This window comes from Coffea arabica, chromosome 1e (genome assembly GCF_036785885.1).
Source record: "Coffea arabica cultivar ET-39 chromosome 1e, Coffea Arabica ET-39 HiFi, whole genome shotgun sequence".
In the NCBI taxonomy this organism is placed as follows: Eukaryota; Viridiplantae; Streptophyta; class Magnoliopsida; order Gentianales; family Rubiaceae; genus Coffea; species Coffea arabica.
The window spans coordinates 33,066,110-33,091,753 of NC_092311.1; the positions used below are offsets into that span (position 1 = coordinate 33,066,110).

General features: G+C 38.2%; 1 protein-coding gene across 1 annotated transcript; it reads left to right on the forward strand.

The window, feature by feature from the left end:
• Window positions 1-827: 827 nt before the first annotated feature.
• On the forward strand, window positions 828-3,493 carry LOC140016743 (uncharacterized). The gene is made up of 4 exons (XM_072070410.1): window positions 828-1,101; window positions 1,254-2,032; window positions 2,345-2,878; window positions 2,984-3,493. The coding sequence occupies exons 1-4, from the start codon at window positions 828-830 to the stop codon at window positions 3,491-3,493; spliced, it is 2,097 nt and encodes a 698-aa protein (XP_071926511.1).
• Window positions 3,494-25,644: the final 22,151 nt, after the last annotated feature.

Sequence of the window (25,644 nt, forward strand, 5' to 3'; positions counted from 1 at the left end):
GAAGTTGAAAAAAATTGCATCTCTAAATATCTCAAGTTTATTAGAGAGAAATGTTAAATAGAAGATTTTAACCTAAATTGAATAAGGTTTGATTTTAATATAATTGTAGGAATGGAAGGAAGTGGTGAAGGAAATGGCGTAAGCAGGGGTGCACATGGATTGCCACAGAGGAGACGAAGGATTATCCTATTTCTAGAAGGGACATGGTCAGCCTTTTTGACAGTACGTCTTAGGGCGGCGAATGACTAGTCGGTGTGATTGTTGGAGGACGTATTCGTGTCCCGATCGGGTAATACTGGCAATAGTAGATAAAAGGTGAAGGTTGGCGGCCCAAAATAAGACATTCCATAACTAAATCCGAGAGATGAGGGTGGTTATGAGAATGCATAGCAAAAGGATTCGAGAAATGGATATAGAATTGATAGTCAAATAGGAAAGGACCAACACTTTAAAGGAGCAGTTACAAGTGACTAACAATCATTATGCAGGGATGATAAGACAAGTGAGGGACCAAATCGAGGAAATTTTGACCGAATGTGAAGTCTTAATAGAAGAGGTTATGGGAGAGAATTTAGATGGGGAAGGTCAGGACGTAGAAGTTCCTAGAATTGAAGGTGAAATCGAACCGATAGAAAAAGATCCTGAGGAGGATCTAGAGGAAGAAGAACCGAAAGAAAAAGTGGGGTTCACTAGGATTGTCTTGGACTAGACTAATGGAGTTTTAAGTTGAATTTAAAAACTAAAGGTTGAAATATTTCTCTAACCTATTTTCTGGTGATACAAGCTCAAATTTGGATGGGCTGCTAGGTTTAATTCCGTCCTTGATTATGGGGGAGGACAATATGATCTTGGAGGAGGTTCCGACCTTGGAGGAAGTTAGGCGTGTGGTGTTCGCAATAGATGGGGAGAGTGCCGCGGGTCCGGATGGCTTCACGGGGAAGTTCTTCACTTTTGCTTGGGACATCATTGCTCAGGACGTGCACAAGGCCATAGTGAGCTTCTTCTGTGGTGCGAAGCTTCCTCGATTTATCACTTCTACCTCCATTGTACTGATTCCCAAAGATCTGAATCCCCAGGATTTTTCTAAGTTTAGGCCTATTAGTCTTTGCAATTTTTTCAATAAACTAGTATCCAGGATCCTTGTGGACCGGGTAGCCCCGTTCTTGCCGAAAATTATCTCTCCTCAGCAGACGGGTTTTGTTAAAGGGCGAAACATCACAGAGAATTATTACTAGCCTAGGAACTGATCACAGGCATTGGCAAGAAGGCACGAGGCGGCAATGTAGCGTTGAAGTTGGACATGGTAAAGGCGTATGACCGGATGTCTTGGACCCATGTGATTCATGTTTTGCAGAAGTTTGGATTTGGGGAGCGGTTCATAGATATGGTGTGGAGACTGCTATCGAATGTCTGGTTCTCCATTATTATCAATGGGATGTCACGCGGGTTTTTTAAATCTAGCAGGGGCCTAAGACAAGGGGATCCCTTATCCCCGATGCTGTTTGTTATTGGGGCGGAGGTGTTATCACGGGGTTTAAATAACTTGGCTCAACAAGTGGGTTTCGTGGGATTTCGGGTCCCAAGGGGTTGTCCTACGGTGACGCACCTAGCTTTTGCAGACGATGTGATAATTTTCTGGAATGGGTCTACTGCTACGTTAAAAGCTATTATGCAAGTCTTGGGGGAGTATCAACGGTCGTTAGGGCAGCTGGTGAATGCTCACAAAAGTGGATATCTAGTTTATTCGTCACTGTCGCCGGCTCGCAGAAGGGTGATTGAGAGGGTCATGCGTTTCTCACGACGGGCTTTCCCATTTCGAAACCTTGGATTTCCACTATATATCGGACGGTGTAAGGCATCATATATGGGGGAGATAGGTCAGGCACTCGTGCAAAGAATTATGTCCTGGAAATCAAAGCTTCTCTCTAAGGGGGGAAAACTAACTTTGATCAAGCATGTGTTGATGTCGATTCCAGTGCACTTGCTATCGGCTGCAGTATTACCGGCCTCGGTGTTCAAAATGCTGGAAAAGGTCTGTGCCAACTTCCTATGGGGTGCTTCAGACGACGGAATGAAGTATCATTGGATTGGCTAGTCTCATTTATGCTATCCGGTTGAGGAGGGAGGAGTGGGCCTTAGACGGTTACGTGATATTTATGAGGCCTTCTCTTGCAAGCTATGGTGGCAGTTTCGGGCTGGGTCATCGCTCTGGGCGAGATTTTTACGGGTTAAGTATTGTAGAGACCTTCACCCGTGCCAGGTTCAACTGAGTAGATGCGCCTCCGGTACTTGGAGGAGAATGCTAAACATTAGCAGGCAAGTGGAGTTTTCTCTAATCTAGCAGGTCCAGGATGGTGGTTCATGTCATTTCTGGTACGATAATTGGCTGGGGAGTGGTGCACTGTTCCTCAAAGCTACGGTGATCCCTGCCCTCTCGTTCAAAGACTTCATTGTGAATGGGAAATGGAGTACCCATCTGTTATCGCGAGTCCTTCCCCTGGATTTACTTCCTTCTGTATTGCTCCACTCGGTCCCCCGAGGAGGGCGTGCAGATGAGTTCATATGGAGTTTGACGTCATCTGGCAAATTCACTCTTGCATCGGCTTTCGAGGAGGTACGCCAAACCCACAGCTCTTCGTTCGTACATTCCCAAATCTGGCATCGTCGAATCCCATCGAAAATATCCTTCTTCATGCTGCGCTTGCTGTGTGGGAGGTTACCATTCCCCGACGTCTTGTGCAGGTTGGGGTTTCAGATGCCTTCAAAATGTTTGTGTTGTCCCAATGGGGCAATAGAGACAGTGGAGCATGTCTTTTCCGAGGGACAGATTGCTAAAGCGGTATGGAACTACTTTGCTAGCATGTGTGGGCTTACGCAGGTAGGGCCATCACTGAGGGCTAGGGTATTGGCTTGGTGGTTGTCACCTCCGAGGGCAGAGAAAAGGCGACTCTTATTCACGATAATGCCTAGTTTCATTTGTTAGCACATTTGGAGGGCGAGGAACGGAGCAGTGTTCGAAGGTACCAAGATGCAACCGGCTAATATCTACCAAGCCGTTATCTCAGATATCACATCAGGTTTGGACAATCACTTTAATACCAAGTTTGGATGGGTCTCTTTTCCTCGGCTATATGACTGGTCTGGTCAACAAGGCGGCGGCATTAGAGTTGAGGTCGTGAGGTGGAGGGCAAAAGAGACGGGTTGTCTAACACTGAACACGGACAGCTGTTCCAAGGGCAAACCTGGATGGAGTGGCGGCGGCGGGGTCTTGAGAGATTCTTTAGGAAGGCCTATAGTGGCTTTCTCGGCATTCTTTGGTAAAAGGTTGAGCTTGCACGCGGAGGCCCTTGCTTTGCTAACTGGACTTCAGTTGTGTGTGGAGAAGGGGTTCGCCAATGTGGAGATTCAATCAGATTCCCAGGTATTGGTGGGAATACTTCAGCGTCGTTTCAGGTGCCCGTGGCGGATCCAGAACGAGGTGGATCAAATCTAAGAGTTGGTAGCAGACGTAGCAAGAATTTCTCATTGCTTCAGAGAAGCTAACTGAGTGGCAGATATTCTTGCCAATGTGGGTATCTCTCATCAGCATCAGCCTTGTGTTAGCTATGAACACATACACACGTTCCCAAAGTTAGCAAGGGGGGAGGTTCGTCTAGACAGGTTGGGCATGTCATCTGTTAGGAGGATAAAAGGGGCAAGTGTGACAGTAATGCATGGTGGGGAAACTTTGTAGTTCTGGCTCTTTTATTTGATGCATTAAATAAATAAAAATCCATTTATAAAAAAAAAGTCGATTAAAAAAAAAACTAAAGGTTGAGTTACCCGACATGTCTGTTCTGTTAATTGCATTGTATTATTGGCTTGTTTACTTATGTATATGTTTGAACTACTTGTACTACACTTAACTTTAATTGTTGTGTTCCTTTATTTGTTGGGTTGTAAGTTAACTATTTTGGATGGGATGCATAGATTTATGTATTGAATGCATCTTTAATTTCAAAAATTAAATACTACCTTAATCATTTTTCATAATTTCTATATATATAGCATACTTACCTATAGAATGGAGGGCGAGGGACGACAACGTGGATGACCTCCTAGGACTAGGCAACCTGAATCCGTAGCAAATCTAAACAAAGAACAAGAAGCTAATGGAGACAATCAAGTGACTATAACCTTAAATAGAATGACTGATTTATTAGAAAGGGTAAGTTAGTTTCATCTGTCCTTATTTCGGAGATTCAAACTAGAAAGTTGTTGTATAAAGGAGCACAAGAGTATTTGACATATTTAATCAACCCCTCAGGAGATAAGGTAAAGATAGGAGATGTGGTAGTTGTGAAAGACTATCTGAATGTATTCCCTGAGAAATTAGTATACTTGCCTCGTGAGAAGGAAGTGAAATTTAAGATTGAATTAATGCTTGGGACAACTCCCATTTCTAAAACTCCTTATAGAATGGTCCCAACTGAATTTAAAGAATTGAAAATTCAGCTACAAGATTTGTTAGAGCAGTTGAGTGAATCCTCATGGAGAGCCCTAATCCTATTTGTTAAGAAGAAAGATGGGAATTTGAAATTGTGTATAGATTATCGGAGTCTGAATAATGACATCATTAAGAACAAATACCTTTTGCTACACATTGATGAACTATTCGATCAACTTCACAGGGCTGTAGTATATTCTAAGATAGACCTCAGGCAAGGCTATTACCAATTAAGGATAAGAAAAGAGGATGTACCAAACACTGCCTTTAATACCCGTTACGGCCATTACGAGTTTGTAATGATACCTTTTGCATTAACTAATATTCCATTAGCATTTATGAACTTGATGCATCGAGTATTTAGGTCATATCTGGATCAATTTGTGGTGATATTTATTGATAATATTCTAATCCTTTTTAAAACTCGAGAAGATCATGAGCAACACTTAATAAATTGTAAAACTGCCATGCCCCAGTTTTGAAGTTGCCAAATGAAAAGAATAGTTTTACAGTGTATACAGATGCATCGAAGGAAGGACTAGAGTGTGTGTTAATGCAAAATGGGAAAGTAATTGCATGTCTCTCGGAAGTTAAAATTTCATGAGCAAAATTATCCAACCCATGACTTAGAATTAGCTGCTGTTGTTTTTGCCTTGAAGATATAGAGACAATATTTGTTTGGAATGATTTTTGAGATATACACTGACCATAAGAATTTTAAATATTTATTTTATTAAAAGGAGTTAAATTTGAGATAGCGTCGATGAGTGAAATTTCTAGAAGATTTTGATTGCACTATTAATTATCACCCGGACAAGGCTAATGTAGTCATAGATGCCCTAAGTAGAAAAGTTCAAGTAGCAGGATTAATGATTAAAGAGTAGCATTTGTTAGAGGAAGTTAATGAGTGAAATTCAAGACTCGAGCTACAGGTGATCTTTGAAAATATTACATTAAAATCTTTATTGTTAGAACGTATCAAAGAGGCTCAAAAGAGTGACCCCACGGTGCAAAAATGGCTGGAGAGGGTACAAAAGGGAGAATTATTAGATTATAATCTGGGATCCGAAGGGATACTAAGGTTTCGAGATCGGATAGTTGTGCTGAAGGATGAAAGGTTGAAAAGGAAATTTTTAAGGGAACTCACCATTCTAAGTATACGGTGCATTCTGACAAGTAATAAGATGTATCAAGATTTAAAAAGATTATACTGCTGGGATAATATGAAAAAGAAACTTGCTCAATTTGTCCAAATTTGTTTTACTTGCCAACAAGTTAAAGCAAAATATCAGAAACCATCGCAATTGTTACAACCCTTAGAGATACTTGAGTGAAAATGGAAACATATTACCATGAATTTTGTGACAAGATTGCCTCGTTCTCTAAGATGCCATGACGTGATTTAGGTAATAATAAATCGATTAACTGAATTCGCACATTTCTTGCCAGTTAACATGAAATACACTCTTAAGAAATTAGCTAAGTTGTATTTGGATGAAATTATCAAATTGCATGAGGTACCGGTAAGTATAGTTTCAAACAGAGATTTTTTGATTTGTATCCCGATTGTGGCAGCAAATGCAAAAAGTGTTAGGCACCAGATTGAGATTTAGTACTATATATCACCCTCAGACCGATGAGCAGTCAAAGAGAACTATCCAAACTTTGGAAGATATGCTAAGGTCGTGTGTGATGGATTTTGGTGGCAGTTGGGACCAACTTTTGACTTTAGTTAAATTTGTTTATAATAATAGTTACCATTTTTCCATTTAGATGGCACCGTACAAAACTTTTTTTGGGAGGAAATGCAGGTCACCAATTTATTGGGATAAAATAGGAGAGAGGAAAGTTTTGGATCCAGAAAAAACACCATGGGTTGAAGAGGCATATGAAAAGATGAAAATAATTCATCAAAATATCCAAACAGTTCAGAGTCGACAAAAGAGTTATGCAAATAACCGGAGATAGGATTTGAAATTTGAAATGGGGAATAAGGTGTTTCTTAAAATTACTCCATTAAAGGGGAGTCTCAGGTTGAAAAAGGGAAAGAAATTCAAACTTCGATATGTGGGACCCTTTAAGATTATCCAGAGAGTGGGAAAGGTGAATTGTCCGCAAATCTGTTTAGAATACATGACTTTTTCCATGTCTTATTGTTGAAAAAGTATCATCCAGATCCGACTTATTTGCTCCAACTCGAAGAAGTCGAAATAGATGAATCTTTGACCTATCAAGAGTAACCTATGCAACTCTTAGATTAAAAGGAGAAAGTACTAAAAAACAAATGAATACCTCTGGTTAAGGTTTTGTGAAAACATCAAAGATTGGAGGAAGCGACGTGGGAGTTGGAAAAAAAGGTGCAGAAAGAGTATCCTGAGCTTTTTGCAAATGAAGGTAAGAATTTGGAGAATGAAATTCTCTTAAGGGGGGAGAGTGTGAGAGATTGAAAATTTATAACATTTGTCCAAAAAGATCGAATGCATTTCATTTACTTTATTATTGAACGATCTATGTGTTTAATTGTTTCTTTATAATTTAAGTGCTTAAGAGTACTTTAAATTATTGCATGATTATCTTTATGGGAACTGTACTAATTAGAAAAAATTAATGGGACAATAGTGTGACCACTAAAATTAGTTTGGCCATAGTTGAATAAAGTTTTGAATCAACACATGCAATTGACAAATGTCTAACTTCTTGCCAAGTGTCAAAAATTTTGCCAAATGACCAAATAGCCAAGGGAATGCGCCTAAACCACCATGCAACCAACCTGCCCCATTTCTTGTCTTGTAACTTGAGAGGAGAAGAGAGACTAAGTCATTTTTCTTCTTCACTTCAAGGCACGAGAGAGAGAGAGAGAGAGAGAGAGAGAGAGTCGAGGGACAAGAGTGAACTGTCTGCATTTTGAAATCGAGAGGAGAGACAGTTTTAGCCTCATTTTTCTTCTTCATTCCAAGACAAGGACAAAGAGAGAGAGAGAGAGAGAGCCGAGGGAGAATAGTGGACTACCTGCATTTTCTAGTTTTGATTGGTGAGGAAAAAAGAGGTAAAAATTGCTATAAACCACTCGTGTTTTCTATTACTATTGAGTACTTTAGTTGTATGTTAAATTTAAGTCAAAGTGTAGGAGGGTTGTGAAAGAAAAATTCATTTTTCTAAACTATATGTTGCTGGAATTTCAATTTAGATGCATGTGATGGATAGTTTTGATTTGCAGCTTTGTATTTGGAACTTTGATGGATTTCTTTGGCAAGAACTCATGTCATATGCTTCACCTTATGCTAAAAAGGATATATGGTGTATTTGCCATGGAAACGAGTGAGAAAATTAGTAGCCTGGATGAAAAATTTTGAAAGAACCTAGTTGGAAAATCTATTGAGCTGAGAGAGAGAGAGAGAGAGAGAGAGAGAGAGAGAGAATTTACTAGCTTTTCTCCATGATTTATGACTGAAAAATCTCACATTGTTGCTCAATATCCTTTATAACACATTAATCTTAACATGCATGTTGATTTGAGTGAAAAAAATAAAGAGTTTTAGGGGAGAAAATTTGTTTCTTCAAATTGTTCACTTGCTAGAAATTTTTTCAGCTTTGAAAAATGGAAGAGGCTTGAATTTTCAACTCTTAGATGCAAAATTTCTTTGCTGAGTTTTGTTGGAGTGCATGATTAATGCCTCATCTCATGTTACAAGCCTATTGTTGTGTGATTTATGATTGAAAGTGAGTAAGAGGGGTGTTGTTTTGGTGAGAAAAAAGTGAAGAGACACTTGGGCATAGGCTAGCCGAGCGAGTTCTTATTCTTATTCTACTAGATCAATCACTAACTTACATTTTTCCAACCCATGCTGCACAATTTCTATTCATTCAACTAGCAATCAAACCTTGATTTTCCTCATTAGATATTTTAATTTCCAGGTCATAGGGCAACATAATCAGCCTTATGTTTACCTCACATAGTTAACGTCTTCACTCTTAATGCTACTATTGCCGCCACTAATTCCAAATCATGAGTTGGCTACTTTCTCTCGTGATATATTAACTTTCTAGAGACATACACAATCGTCTCATCATGTATCGTTAGTATACATTCTAATCCATCCTTTAAAGCATCTGGATAAATCACAAAACTACCTCCTCCGCTCGGTAGGACTAACACAAATGCGTCGGTTAAATACCTTTCACTTTTAAAATTCTTCCTCACATTTAGAATCCCAAATAACTTGTCAAGTCTTGCACTCTTGGAAAATTCCTTGATCAAACCAAAGGAAATGTTCGACTACCTCCAAGAACTCCAAATTTTGGTAGGATTTTCTAGTCGCTTCCTCTTAAACAACTTCCACTGTAGCTGAGTCAATATCAATTCCTTCCTTAGATATTGTATAATCTAGAAAGGCTATTTTCTTCTAATCGAACTCACATTTATTGAACTTAACGAAAGTTGGCGCTCTCTCGAGGGTTGTAAAACTATCATCAGGTGCTTTTTCCATGATTTTTTTCCAAACCTTAGAGTTTACCGATAGATCATCAATAAATGCCATTACAGATTAATCCAATTACGATTTAAAACCTTGATGCATCAAGGCAATAATTGCTGCTAGTGCATTAGTCAACCCAAAGGGCATAACTGAAAATTCAATCATCCCCATCTAGAATTGGAAGTGGTCTTAAGCACATCAGTTCCTAGGATTCCCAGTTGGTAGTAACTCTACTTTAAAATCCCTTATTCGCTGCTCCTGGCCCTTGATTATAATTCTCGTTTACGTGAGGCTACGGAGTATTTGTTCCTAATAGTCATATCGTTCAAGTCTCGATAATCTATATTTATATAGTCTCAAGCATCCATTCCAAATATGATATCCGGTCCTTAATCGTTAGGCTCATTCAATCCATCAAATATTTCCTTTCACTAACCCAAATCTCACAACCTTTAATATCTCAAATTGGCGATCAAATATTGGATCCCAACTTCAACACCAAGTTCTCGTTTTGGTCACGATCCCTGGTCGCCTCCAAGAGCTCAGGGTGGTCTATATTCTCAAGCACAATCTTCACTACGTCTAACACCGTTCGTGTCTTATTATAAATCTAAAAGTGTGGGGCAAGATTTGAACATATATGTAAGTCATAAAACCAATCAAAAGCGGAGCAAAGTTTCATATGTCATAAAGGTCATAATAGGTATATCAAGTTGGGATAGGTTTATCAAACCATTTCAAAAGGGGAAGGGAAACAACGGGATTATAGCAAAACGTGCCGAGTTACCAAGATACAAAATAACAAAAGACTTTCTCTTATACAAAAGATTAAATCTCCAAAAGTGCCAGTCTAGTCTAGGGTAAAGTTACAACCTCTATCCCTCGAGTGGAGTTATCTACCCCCACTCAAAAACTTCCAGCACTTAGACCTCTTTCTGACACTCGATTATTTTGTGGCGAATCTAGCGGGCCGCTGAGTATTTCCTCTTTTTAGATGCACTGGGGCAATTCGAAATCTTATGCTCGATATTACCGCACCTCAAACACTTTCCTTGCTTTATCCAACACTTGTCCTCGGTGTGGTTAATCTTGCCACAGTATCCACAATTTGCGTGAGAAGTGACGGTTTGACCAGTTTGGGGATTTTCCTTGTATTCCTTCTCTAGTTCTACATTCTTACGTAGCAACTCAGTTTTCTCTGCATATTCCTGTTTCCACCGTCCTTCCCACTAGTCAACCAATTTCTTTTGAAATTCTACCTCATTTCGAAGAATGTTCATCTCTTTACGCATTTCTTCCAAAATTGTCATCTTACTAATTGACTTAAGTCAAATACTAACCTGTTAGACAAATCAAATGATCAAAATGAACAGCTATTCATAATGGAAGCTCGAGCCGTATTACTCTTGCATTCTTTCACTTATAGGTTACCCCGACATATAAATCTTAACTATCTTTTGCTTAATATGGACAAGTTCTTAGGTTTTCACGAGATTACTATCATCATTTACAAACACAACAAGATATGGGGCCTTATTCCTTAATATGGAGGTTCCATGTCTTAGTTTACTTTCCAATACTTATCTACAAAGTTGTTTGAGAAGAAATCATAAACTTTTGCTCTCACTAGTGCCTTATTGTATCCTTTCAAATCAATCTTACTATTTCGAAGTTAGGTTCTCCGTGAAACCTAGATAGGCAAACTTCAAGAATCATTCCATTTTCACATCTTGCTGGGTCCCCAAGTTGGTTGATTGGTTTAGAGCTTTAGTGCTCCACTAATCGTGCTAGGGCATCAATCGTCTGGTTAATAGCAATAACTACGCGATTATTTTCCTTCATTTCTAGGATTTTGGTTCAGTCCAGCAGTCGTTCTATAATCGCCCTCTTGAGATTGGAGTTGCTTAACCCCTCGTCCTCGATCGTTTTTCACTCCTTTGGCCACCCATAAATTTAACATGTTTAAAGGCATGACATAAAGTGAGTGCACATAAACGGAGTTTGAGAAGTGATACCTTTATCACGCCAAACAAATACAAGAATAAAAGGGAAGACACCGAAATAATCGCAAATGTGTACAACCCAATCATGGATTTGAAATCATAAAACAGTAAAGTCAAGCATATCATGAGTAACGTTTAATTGCCTCAAAAGATAGGAAATATAGTGAAACAAGATACAAAATGCAATGACCTTTAAGCGAGCGCCATCCCGTCTATCTTTGACAAAAACTATTAAAATAGTTTAAATCACTAGTTTAGTGATTGGCGGAGCCAAAAGTCTTAATTACCTCCTTAGGATCATTTTCATTTCCAGCACTAGGAGTTTTAGATCTCATATCCCTTATCGAATATCTTGTCATTCTCCACTTGTTCAACCAAGGTAACACACCCGGCCATCGACTTATCCATCTTGTCTTTAATTTCGGACACTACCCTAACAAGTCGGGTCTTAGCTTTTTTTTAGCTTCTCATAAGAAGCCTTTGTCTTCCTCGCTCCTTAGGTATCTCAATCTTCACTTTAGAAATTCTAGTAGTTTAGGCATCCGCAATTGCCCTCAGTTCTCGATTATCCCCTCGAATCACCCTAATTTTCTCGGATAGCCACTTTTAATGATCGATCACTATTAACACTCCTATTATTTGGGCGCGAGCAAGTCCTTTGAAAATCACATGAAGTCCAAGTTCTGTGAATTGGATTATCTCTCCAATGCTCCATTAGGTCTTTCTCGATAATGGACCACCGGAAGGCGTCCCGAGACAATTTAATATCACCCTTACCTCTCATAACTTACCCTTAAAGGTAAAAGCTCATGTAGGTCCAGATATGTTCAACAAACTAGATCTGCTCATTTCGTACTATCCCACATGTATCACACAAGATCAAGACTCCTTGTCATCCACTAATTCAAACCTAGGTTCTAATTTTCATTTTCACAAGCTGTCACTTAACTTCCCAACCTGTTCCACAGTCTGGCATCCTAAACTTTTAAACCTAGGATACACTACAGAGATCTAAAGCCTAAGCTCTGATACCAACTGTGACGCCCCCACTTCTCCCTAAAGCAAACCAGAGGGTATCCGCGGGACGCCTGCCCAACTCTCGCCAGGACTCATGGCAATATCCGTTCAAGTTTAGCACAATACTAGATAAGTAAGAAAGTGCGAAAAACTTCCAAACTTAACAATATATATAACGATTATCCAATCCTTACATCAAATTTTCAAAAGTTACATCAATACCCAAAATATACAACATCCAGGTACATCAAATATTCAAAACATACATTAGATTCCCAAAAGTACAACCAATAAGAGATCTAGCCAAAATACATTAGAAACCCTAAGCCAAAAGTGCATCAAAAGGGTTCCTCCAAGTCTCATTCCATGCCCAATCCTGTTAAGAAAAACAAATCTACAGGGTAAGCAAAACGCTCGTGAGGCCAAGAACACACATGCAAGCACATTGCTCAAATAACAATCCCAATTTGCAAGTCAAGCAATAATATTTCAATAATTAACAATTTACTGGAAAGATAACCAGAAACAATTCAAGGATACTGGAGCTCTCAGGAGTTATATTCCACTTGCACGATCAATAACCTCCACGAATTGACACTCCGTCAATCGGGTAGGTTTAGTCCGTAGAACTCCACTTAACCTGTCCCCTTTCACCTTACATACCCCTGTATCGGGCCCGCCTGTCATTTGTTTAAGGCGATACTACTCGAGTATGCCAAGCGAGATCTCTCACTAGATCAAGCTTTCATGTTTTCCCCATGGTTTACCAAGGAGTCCGACCAAACCCAGGCCGGCTCGAGTCCAAGGATGACCAATGGGGTTTTGGGCGTCCCCCATGTATATTTGAGTGTCGAGGAGATTCACTCCAACGACGTATGCAGCCATAACATACTATTTCAAGTCATTCAAGCATGTGGTATATTCAAGCAATCGAGATATGCAAGTATTCAAGTACGAGTTATTCATTTCAAACGAGAACGAGTGCGATAAAGTACACGTTTGTCTCAAATTTCAAAATCTCAAGTATCAATAACCAGTAAACATGTATCGAGTTCACAGGAGTTCAAGTAACACACACTTGACACTCACCAAGTCAACCAAGGAGAAATGTTACTTGAAATTCAAGCATCTACCGTAGGATCCTCTTGAAGGTCCTCGTGCGAGCCTGAACAATTAATAGTGAGCAATCACTTATATATCCCAATTATCAAGGAAGATCGCACGCTTGTACAATCCTAGAAAATTTCACTAAAATGAGTCTAAATTACTCGTGAATTAAGGCTCAAAAGTGGGGTTTTAAAGTACAAGAGAAATCGAGTTTTCATCTTCGAAATCAAGTATAAAACGTTCAAGTGATATCGAGGGAAAAAGAAGAATTCGAAAAACTCCATTTCCTTCAATTCTGAAAATTTCAGTTTTGATACGAGATTTTTGAAAAATCGTATCTCACTCTTTACAAGTCTAAAATTGGAAAACTTGCTACCGTTGGAAACTTCTTCCAAAGTACTAAAAGTTCCTAGAAAACACTTTCCCATAATTTCAAACGGAAGATATTAAAAAATTGGCTCAAAGTCGCTGTTTAAAGCTTGCTAGACAGTTTCGGGGTTGGTTTTTCGCCAACTTTGGAAATTCGGTGAAATTCACAGAATTTGAACTAGCCTTTCAAATTTGAAACTCAATTAGAGTTGCATTCAAAGTTTAAAACAAAACAAGAAGAACAAAAATCGGAGTTTTGAACACCAAGTTATAGTAGCTCAAAGTTGCTGAGAAAATTGAGACGGTTGGGCAATTTCCAGATTTAAGTTACAAACTTTGGAATTTTGTTTGAGTATCAAAACGGACTCAAAATGGCACCAAAATTAGAATTATTATACTACCATATAAGGGCTATTTTTCTGTAAAATTTCATAGAAAAATACGCATTGGAAATCAGTTAATAAAACCGCTAAAGTCCCAAGAAGTTCCAAGGCAAATCTGCCTTGGACTTCCGTTTTTCCGTTTTCAAGCATTTGGCCAAGGAAAATTCCTCAAACATGGTTCATTGGTATAGACAAGGTCTAATAATCATCCAAGATGTGTTTGGTAGGTGATTTACACCAACACTTTCAAATAGCAAGGCCCAAATCAATATTGGTTACAATCTGTCCAAAATGAGGGTTTTCGCCTACAGAGTCGGTTTTGAAATCTGGTCATAATTTACTCAATTCAACTCGGAATTGAGTGTGGTTGGTGGCGTTCAAAACCAGACTCTTAAGGCTACAATTTCATAGAAGAAATTGTTTCCAAAATCTATCCACTACTAGCTCATTTTTGAGTATCAACTCGTTGTTCAAAACAGGGTTCCAGTGTAAATGAGAAACAGGACAGTCATGTTTAAATGATTGCCACAGGCTGTTCAGGTAGAATCAGAATGTGTATTTTATACCGTTGGAAAGCTAAGGATGTCTAGTTTCCAGTGCCGCAAACGGTACTCGATTTCGACATCGAAGTAACAAGTTATGGCCAAAAGAAAAAGACTGCCTGGGCAATCCGGGAAAATTTTCCAGTTTTGCTAAACCTTTGAAATCACCACAATTGACCAACCAAATCATGTTATTTTTCAGTGAAACTTTTTACACCATTCATATAACATGTATACATCACAAATCATTAGAACCTCAAAATTTCACACCAAAGTGCACGGACATGGCAGGGGTAAAATGGTCACTTTTGTTCATTGCACCTTCCTTGAGTTTCTACCAACAACCCAACATTATTCCACTAATTTAAGCATTAAACCAACATTAATAGCATCATCATTTATCAAATCAGTCTATCCAATCCAAGTGGGAGTTCATAGAGCCCACACAACAATTTTTTCAACATAAATAAGCTACCCATATGCATGCATAAGCTTAGATGTTCAATAGAACTTCCATAAATCAAGATTATCAAGGTTGATCGTCACTTACTTTGCTAGATGATCAAGACAGAAATTTCGGTCCCTCCTTAGCCCAAGAAAACCGTGGAAAGCAGCCCTCGTTCTTAGCTTGATGTAATCTCCAAGTGATTTGCTAAGTGTAGGTGAAATTTGAGGTGAAATGGAGAAGATTTGGTGAAGGAAATGAAGTGGAAATTGGAGCTATTTTTCATTCCTCTTGGTCGGCTGTTTGGAGCAGCAAAAGAAGAGCTAATGCTGATGGTAAGCTTCCGTGAGAAGCTTTAAAATTTGCGGCCAACATTTGCTTCCAAAATCAACTCTCCTTCGCGCGCGCATGCGTGTGTTTTGTGCTCGATTCCTCTCGAGTTTATTTCACTAGTGCACTAAACCTCTGATGCACTTATATTCGTATCAATATTATTCAATCTTAAGTGTCCCAAAATAAGGGTCTAAAGTCCCTCAATTAAATCGCGCGCGTAAAAATGCGGACTTCCGATTTAAGCGCGATAAAGTGAACCTTCCGATAAATTTTTATAACGATAATATAACTAACTAACATTTGAACACTTAAACATAAAAATACCTATTTTAAGACTAATATATATGTTTCCAATTTTTCAAGCTTATAGTACTCTCAAAACGGTTATTGCTTCCAAACGCGCATTCACTATTCTCACTTACCGAGCTTCCAAGAAAATAAATTTTGAAACAAGTCAGTTTAAAAATATAATTAAGCTATAGATCCATGTAATTTGGTCTAGAGAGGTTAGAAAATAATATTCGGGGCAATTGGCCAAATAAATAATTAAATGAGCTAGTAATAGGAGTTTAAAATAGGTAAATTTTTGCGAGTCCTCACATGAGTCGAGTATTAATTTCTCAATTAATCTTTCTTAATCTACCATTGATCATTCTTATCTTTCCAATATTAATACACTCCCGATTCAAGTATAGCCTCGAAAGACGTGCACTCATTGTTCCGAACTAAACGAATTTTTTTGAAAAGTGAATTTTCCAACAAAACGCTTTAAAAATTTAAAAGAGGCGTCGTTCCATATAAATGAATTTTAAATGGTCGAAATAAATAATTCGGAGAAAATGAGTAAATAAATATTTAAGTAAACTTATAATATTCGATAAATAAGAAAATTTTCGGGTCCTCACAGAGACAACATGGCTTTAGGTACTACACCACTAGCAATGGCTATGAAATGGACGAGCAACATGGCTGTTCCAAGAATTTGTTTGTAAGTCCCAAAGACAACCAAAGGGGGGGGGTGAATTGGGTTGTTCAAAATCTTAATCAGATTTAGACAATTTTTGCTAAATGAAAATTTCCTTCTTTTCTAGTAATGATCAACCAAGTAGATTAGAAGACAAGAGCTATATTGATCAGAAACACAAGTATAAACAAGCAATGAGAATTTTATTAAACAGAAAAGTAAATTTGGGGAATCAAACCAAGTGTCTACCAAGCTATCCTCAAACTTGAAGACCACACACTAGGAAGAGCAACTTCTCTTTGATGGAAGACGATCAACTAGATGTACAATGGAGGGAGCACTTCCTCCTTGCCCCAAGCCTCACTTAGTCAAGCTAAGAAGTTTTACAATCACTCAGAAAACCCTCAACAAAGCTACACTAAAGATCCTTTCAATCACAAAAGAAATGCTCACCAGAAATTCACACCACTTTAAAACAAATCTAGCTTTGGAGACTATTTTCTAGCTAAAATATCTCTTGAGATCTTGTAAACAAAGTGTGCAAAAGTCGTCCCTTCGTTCAGAACAGTTTGTTTTTAAAGGGGAACAGAAATGAGCTTCATTAAAGCTTCCAACGGATAGAAGGCAGATGAAGGGTCAGCTAGCCGTTGGGGCTTTCGGACGTCCGACAATCAAATCATCGTCCGAACCAATCGTCCGAAAATAGCCAAGTTGAAGTTCGGACGTCCGATGAGATTTTTGTCGTCCGACAGCACAGCGTCCGATCGTAGGCCGAGAGCTAGCAAGTTATCTTGGAATTTTTCGGACGTCCGATCTGGTTGATATGCGTCCGAGGTGTGCGTCCGATCCTTCCGGACGTCCGACAGTTTCCTTTCGGCCGTCCGACCTGATTGTCCTGTTTTTGCTTCTCATTTTGGTTGTCTTGCATTTCATGACATATTTGAACCTGATTCTTGGATAGACAGAAACACTTGTATTTGAAGGAGGTTAGATAAACATTTCAAAGTACCAAGAATGACAAACTAGACATACTTAAAAGACAGTATCTTTGATCGGAACAAAACAATGACTAAATTCATTTATATTATTTCAATCTTGTTTGCCACATCCAAAGCATCGTAGACTGGAGTCAATCAAACATATGCTTTCCTTGTTCCATCAGGCCTGATCAATCTTGGTCAGTATAAACGAACTTTTGTGATCATCAAAACCAAGAATAACATTCTCCCCCTTTTTGATGATGACAAAACAAAAGTTTGAAATGAAATTTTATGATTGCAATGAAAACTCCCCCTTTCAAAATAGACAAGAACTCCCCCTGTCTTAATGAATCACAAAATTTGAAAATTTTGAAAAACTCCCCCTCACAAAGCTGCCCATCCGAGTTAAACAATTAAGCATATCAGCCACTCCAAATTTGAACAATCAATCCAACATATCCTAACATCACCAATCATCAATCATGCCAACATCACCAATTATCAATCATCACTCAATCCAATCAATTGATACCATATCTCCCCCTTTTTGTCATCACAAATGGGCAACCAATCACATCAACATATCCACAAATTCACAAATTTAGACAGGTTCACACATCAAAACTTAGACCATCAATCAGAATAGACAATCCACAAATTCATTACATTCACATAAGCAAAATAGACAATCATTCATCAAAATATTCAGACATCCATCAAAACAGTACTTAAACATCCAAAACGAAACTTAAAATATCCATTACATTACATATTCATTGTTGAATACCACGAAAACATAAAAGAGACAAACAAAATGCAAATGTCCTAAATGATGAACTAAGTGGATCCAGGTGTCCTCCGAGAGAGCTGATATTGATCAAGATCCTCCTCTTCAATTTCTTCATCATCTTCAGCAGCCTCTTCAACTGGTGCTTTGCCTTTATCTGATGTAGAGGTGCCATGAGGAGTCACAGGGGTTGAAGAACCAGGATCCGGAATTGATGAACTTGGATCAGTGGGGTGTGACTCTTTGTCATGGGAAACTTCCTCAACAACAGGGGGGGGAAACAGGAGGTTCTTTTTGTCTAGGAAGGCAGTTTGTTGCTCAGAGGACATAGTGAGCATTAGACCATGTTCTAGAAGAAGAACATGCTGTTTGAGTTCACGAAGGAGCTCAATTACTTCATCACTGGAAGAGGAAGATGCCTTAGAGGCAGATTTCCTAGGATGAATGGGAGTGAGTGGAATAGATGAAGGATCATGTGCAGCCTTAGACCTAAGTTCACTAGAAGATGCACCCTTATAAGCCCACAGATTATCTTTGAAAACAAGATTTTTCCTTTCAAAATACCCTTTTGTAAAGGCATAAGAAGATGCTTCTTTAGGACAAACACCTAGAATAGGGACTTTGTTAAACTCAAAAATCTTTTGAAGAAACTTTCCATAAGATAATTTTCTGCGAGAATCAGTGGCATAGCGAAGTAAGAACTTGCACATGACAAAACCAAAATCAATACGAATTTTTTCTTGAAAACAATAAAAGAGGTACAACTCCATTTTGTTTGCATCAGTTCTATGGCCATCAGTAGGCACAAGCAGGTTTGAAATGATAGAAAAAGCAATTAAATTCACAGGGGCCAGATCATTCAATTTAGCATCAGCAGGTGAGGAAAAACTTCTTTTGAAATAGGTTAACATTTTTGTCCCATCAAAATGATTTGCCACAGTCGGGAGCTCTTCATAGGAAAAGAAATTAGCAATCTTATCTTTGCATAAACGTTCAATGGTAGTATTTAAAATGGAGTTCACAATTTCAGAGTGAATGATTAAGTCTACCCCATTAACCCTGGAAAATATTTCAGTTGGGTCAGAACCTTTCCTTAGATTGGCAAAAAATTGATGCAACATATCAGGATAGTAGACATTTGGCATAGAAATAAGATGTGACCATTTCTGGAAAGCAAATAGACTCAGAATTTCTAAACCTATGGAGCGAAATTCAGAGGGGTTTACAGTTCTTTGAGGGATGACACCCTTCTGGGATATCCAGGAGTATTTGTCTTTCGCAGCATCATCAAAGAATGTAGGAGGAGGGGCTGATTTTGGAGGCGGTTGAGAAGATGTCCCCTGTCCAGATTCAGGCTGAGAGGAGGGTTGTGGTGTAGGCCGTGACATTTGACCCTTGATAGCTCCTCTTTTGAAGCGTTTGGATGTCCGTTTGACAGTGGGAAGACTCTCATCCTCATCCCTGAGTGGATGCTTGCGTCCGGCAGTAACTTTTCCTCCCCTTAGATTCACCATTGTGCGAAATGTGTGGAATGAGGGATGCAAATGATGCACACAGCAGTAGGGAAGTGAATCGCACAGAAATTTTGGGACACAAAGTCCTTGAACAAGATTTGACAGAGCAGTTATGAGAAAGTAGGGTTTTGAGGGAAATTTGGGAATTTACGAAATGTTTTGCGATTCGATGAAATAATTAGGAGAAATGAATCGCAATCAATCAGGAAAAGTTTTGTTTGAGTCAATTTGGGAATGAGAGCTTCAGAATGGTATGAATTTGAGAGTGAGAAATGAGAGGGTTTTCGTCCGAGAGGAAATAGAAAAAAAATTTGAAGCAAATGAGGGAGAAAGTTGATTTAAAAAGTGAGCCGTTGCACTGTCGGACGGCCGAACGAAGTTTTGCGTCCGACAGTTGCGTCCGAACAGGCGCAATTCTGGAAAATGGCTGAAGAACATCATCGGACGTCCGTTCATCTTCTTTCGGACGTCCGAAGACTTTGAGAAATTTTAGGATGATTTTTCGATTATTCCTAATTTTGATCTTAGATGAATGAACTGATCTAATGGCAGAGCTTTGGTAAAAATATCAGCAAATTGATCTTTAGAACAAACATAATTTACACATATGTCACCTTTTTGAACAAGATCACGAATAAAGTGATGCTTTATATCTATGTGCTTTGTCCTAGAATGATGAATAGGATTTTTGGTCAAATTTATAGCACTAGTATTATCACAAAATACAGGCATGCAGTCATACAACAATCCAAAATCATTCAAAGTGTGCTTCATCCATAAAAGTTGAGCACAACATGCACTAGCGGCAATATATTCCGCTTCGGTTGTAGACAAAGATATTGCATTTTGCTTTTTGCTAAACCAAGAGACTAAACAATTTCCAAGAAAATGACAAGTTCCACTAGTACTCTTTCTATCCACACGACAACCTCCAAAATCAGCATCCGAATAACCGTATAGTGCAAACTCATTAGATCTAGCATACCAAAGACCATAGTCTAATGTACCTTTCAAATACCTAAAAATTCTTTTTACAGCATTCAAATGTGATTCTTTTGGACAAGATTGAAATCTAGCACACAAGCAAACAGCAAACATAATATCAGGTCTACTTGCGGTTAAATAGAGTAGACTTCCGATCATACCTCTATATTGCTTTTCATCCACATGATTACCTTCTTCATCTTTGTCAAGCTTTGTAGAAGTGCACATTGGAGTTCCAACTTGCTTTGAGTCCTCCATGCCAAACCTTTTCAGCAACTCCTTGGTATATTTTGCTTGATTTATAAAAATTCCCTCAAGAGCTTGATGTATTTGAAGTCCAAGGAAGAAATTTAATTCTCCCATCATACTCATTTCAAATTCACTTTGCATAGTGGTGGAAAAATCCTTGCATAGATACTCATTAGTAGCACCGAAAATAATATCATCAACATATATTTGCACAATAAGAAGGTCATTCAACACTTGCTTAGTAAAAAGTGTGGTGTCCACAACACCCCTTTTGAAACCATTTTCAATCAAAAAACCACTTAGTCTTTCATACCAAGCTCTTGGAGCTTGTTTTAGACCATATAAAGCTTTAGATAGTTTAAACACATGACTTGGAAATTTTGTATTTTCAAAACCGGGGGGTTGATCCACATATACTTCTTGATCAATAAAACCATTTAAAAAGGCACTTTTAACATCCATTTGAAACAATTTGAAGCCTTTAAAGCATGCAAAAGCAAGAAGCATTCTAATAGATTCTAATCTTGCTACGGGAGCAAATGTTTCATCAAAATCAATTCCTTCTTCTTGTGCATATCCTTTAGCAACTAATCTGGCTTTATTTCTTACAACAACACCTTTATCATCTAACTTATTTCTAAAAATCCACTTTGTGCCAATGATAGGTTGATTTTGAGGTCTATCAACAAGTGTCCAAACTTCATTCCTCTCAAATTGATTAAGTTCCTCTTGCATTGCCAAAATCCAGTTTTCATCCTTTAAAGCATCATTGACATTTTTGGGTTCAAAAAGAGACACTAAAGCAAAATTGTCAATCAATTTTCTAGATGAGGAACGAGTGTTTACCTTCTCGGATGGATCACCAATTATAAGCTCTTTTGGATGATTTTGGCTGAATTTCCAAGCCTTGGGAAGATCTTTGAGTGGATCATCATTTTTGTCTTCATCTTCCTCTTCTTGATCATTATGAACTTCATTTTCCATTTCAGTTGCTGCTGGTTTAGAACTTCCTTCATTTCCAATTGACAGCTTTTCCATTCCTGCTCGAACACCTACATCATCATCCTCACACGGACTTTTGGAATTATCATCATTGGTTTCATCAAATGTTATATGTATAGCTTCTTCAATCACAAGAGTCCTTCTATTAAAAACTCTATATCCTCTTTTATTCTCACAATACCCCAAAAATATTCCTTCATCAGATTTTTTATCAAACTTACCAAGATGTTCCTTTAGATTCAAAATAAAACATTTACAACCAAATACTTTGAAATAACCAACTGTAGGTTTCTTATCAAAAATCAGCTCATAAGGAGTTTTCTTTAAGATAGGTCTCAAGAGAATTCTATTCATCACATAACATGCAGTGTTTACCGCTTCAGCCCAAAGATATTTAGGCAACCTACATTCATTTAACATAGTTCTAGCAGCCTCTTGGAGAGTCCTGTTTTTCCTTTCTACAACACCATTTTGTTGTGGAGTTCTTGCAATAGAAAACTCATGAGTTATGCCATTATGATCACAAAATTCTGGAAAACCACAATACTTGAATTCTGTTCCATTATCACTTCTAATTCTAACAATTTTTAATCCAAGCAGATTTTGCACTTTAGCAAACAATGAAGTGAAATTCTTGAATGCATCATCCTTATGAGCAAGAAATATTACCCAAGTGTATCTAGAATAATCATCTACAATCACAAAACAGTATTTCTTACCACCCAAGCTAGAGATTTGAGTAGGGCCAAATAAGTCAAGATGCAAGAGTTCTAAAGGTTTGGAAGTAGATACACACTTCTTTGGTTTAAAAGAAACTTTTGTTTGCTTTCCAAATTGACATGCATCACATATTTTATCCTTTTCAAAACTGATTTTTGGCAAGCCTCTAACTAGCTCCTTTTTCGAAATTTCCTTTAGTAACTCCATGTTAAAATGACAAAGTCTTCTATGCCACAACCAAGGATCTTCATTTGAAGCTTTAAGACATGTTAAGCTAGAAGAATCAATTTTATCAAGAACCACAATATAAATGTCGTTGAACCTCTTACCTTTGAACACAACATTGTATTTGGAATCAAGCACAATGCATTCATGCTTTCTAAACAACACATTCAAGTCTTTATCACACAATTGACTAACACTAAGCAAATTATAACCCAAGTTATCAACTAAGAGCACATTATGAACAAAAGTTTCACCATCCTTACCAACATCACCTATTCCAATTGTTTTAGCTTTCACATCATCACCAAATGTCACTTTTCCACTTGATCTTGATTTCAGCTTTATGAACAAAGAGGGATCACCGGTCATATGCCTTGAACAACCGCTATCAATGAACCATTTGGACTTGTGTGAGCATTTTTCCTGAAAAGAGAAAGTGTTTGGTACCCATTTTAATTTTTGGGTCCATAATAGTTAGCATTATATCTAACTAACCACATGCATTTCATCCCTTTGTTCAGATTTCTTTTCACATAGCAATCACTTTTCAAATGCCCTCTTTGACAACAAAAACCACACATAATGGAAGAGTCCTTAACATGTACTGGTTTGACATATCTTAATCCACCTTTTCTATATGTTGTGAAACCATGTGCATTTTTGTTGTGTGCAAATATTCTTTGAAAAATAGTAGGATGTGTAGGTGACATGTTCCTTTTGATAAACTCCTGCTTTCTTGCTTTCAACGTCTCATCCAAGTTGTCCATTCTCCTTTTTAAATCACCATGTCTTTCCTTCAGCATTTTACAAATATTTGTCTTTCTATCAAGCTCATTCTGAACATCAAATCCGGCTCTTACAAGACATTCATTGTCAGTTTTTAGTTGTTTATTTTGTTGAAGGAGACATGCATTTTCATGAATGAGAAAAGCAATTTTCTGTTTTAGCTGCTTGTTCTTATCATAAGATTCCTTCAAAGCATTATGCAGTTTTTCAACAAATGATTCAAGATCATCATCTTCTTCATCATCACTTTCAGATTGAGAGTGTATGGAAGTTACCTCATTATCTCCAATAGCCATGAAGGCCATTTGAGCTGATTCTTCCTCTTCTTCAACTTCCCCTTCAGAGTTGCATTCATTCCAAGTAATCTGGAAGTTGTTGAATCTTGGCTTTCGATCAGCTTTCATTTCCATCTTTCATTTTCTTCATGGGGCATTCGTTTGCATAGTGTCCAGGCTGTCCACATTCATAGCATTTGTCCACTTGCTTCTTGTTGAATTCTTGTTTTCCTTTGTTCCTTGCATTTGATGAATAATTTTGGAATTGATTGCTAGGTCCTCCCTTTCTGAACTTCCTTTTATTCAAGATTCTTTTGAAGCCTCTTGTGATGAGAGCAAGATCATTATCATCACCATCCGAATCTTCATCATCCAAGTGAGCTGGATCATCTTCACTTTGAGTAGTCTTTAGAGCAATATTTCTTTTTGCTCTAGCATCCTCTTCCTCCTGCACTTTAGATTTCAGTTTTAACTCATAAGAGGTTAGTGAGTTAATGATAGATTCAATAGGCACAGAACTTAAATCCTTAGCCTCCTCTATTGCAGTCACTTTATTTTCCCATTCTTTGCCCAATGCATTGAGAATTTTTCTGTTCTTTTCTCCCAAAGTGTACTCTTTGCCCAACACCTCGAGATCTTTGATCAAGTCAGTGAACCTGCAAAACATTTTGTCAATATCCTCAAGAGGTTCAATCTTAAAAGATTCATACTTTGTGACCAAGATGGCCTTTCTCTGTTCTCTCACATTGTCACCACCCTCATGGATTTCTCTTAACTTATCCCACATTTCTTTGGCTGATTTACAGCCTTTCACTCTAATTGATTCATTTGAATCTAAGGCACTATAAAGAACATTCATGGCCTTGGCATTCAATGTGAGGTTAGTCCTGTCTTGAGCATTCATTTCAGCTCTCATTTTTGGCCGAAGCAGCCCTGTATCTGCATCAAGAAAGTTAGCTTCATGCGGTCCTTCACTCACAATAAACCACAGTTCAATATCAATAGATTGCAAAAAAATAATCATCCGTTCTTTCCAGCTAACATAGTTGGAGCCACTGAACATGGGAGGCCTAGTAACAGATTGCCCCTCAACAAACATAGCATGACTGGTTGTCATCTTTACTCCAAGCCGTTAGAGCTTAATCTCAAGGAGACCAAGCTCTGATACCAATTGTAAGTCCCAAAGACAACCAAGAGGGGGGGGGTGAATTGGGTTGTTCAAAATCTTAATCAGATTTAGACAATTTTTGCTAAATGAAAATTTCCTTCTTTTCTAGTAATGATCAACCAAGTAGATTAGAAGACAAGAGCTATATTGATCAGAAACACAAGTATAAACAAGCAATGAGAATTTTATTAAACAGAAAAGTAAATTTGGGGAATCAAACCAAGTGTCTACCAAGCTATCCTCAAACTTGAAGACCACACACTAGGAAGAGCAACTTCTCTTTGATGGAAGACGATCAACTAGATGTACAATGGAGGGAGCACTTCCTCCTTGCCCCAAGCCTCACTTAGTCAAGCTAAGAAGTTTTACAATCACTCAGAAAACCCTCAACAAAGCTACACTAAAGATCCTTTCAATCACAAAAGAAATGCTCACCAGAAATTCACACCACTTTAAAACAAATCTAGCTTTGGAGACTATTTTCTAGCTAAAATATCTCTTGAGATCTTGTAAACAAAGTGTGCAAAAGTCGTCCCTTCGTTCAGAACAGTTTGTTTTTAAAGGGGAACAGAAATGAGCTTCATTAAAGCTTCCAACGGATAGAAGGCAGATGAAGGGTCAGCTAGCCGTTGGGGCTTTCGGACGTCCGACGATCAAATCATCGTCCGAACCAATCGTCCGAAAATAGCCAAGTTGAAGTTCGGACGTCCGATGAGATTTTTGTCGTCCGACAGCACAGCGTCCGATCGTAGGCCGAGAGCTAGCAAGTTATCTTGGAATTTTTCGGACGTCCGATCTGGTTGATATGCGTCCGAGGTGTGCGTCCGATC

What these genes read in the sequence shown, in the direction of transcription:
- LOC140016743 (XM_072070410.1), top strand. Translation starts at nt 828, where the DNA reads ATGGGGGAGGACAATATGATCTTGGAGGAGGTTCCGACCTTGGAGGAA. An exon ending in TGTTCAAAATGCTGGAAAAG is followed by an intron (nt 2,033 to 2,344) that starts GTCTGTGCCAAC and finishes CTAATCTAGCAG; the next exon opens with GTCCAGGATGGTGGTTCATG. An exon ending in GCATGTGTGGGCTTACGCAG is followed by an intron (nt 2,879 to 2,983) that starts GTAGGGCCATCA and finishes TTCATTTGTTAG; the next exon opens with CACATTTGGAGGGCGAGGAA.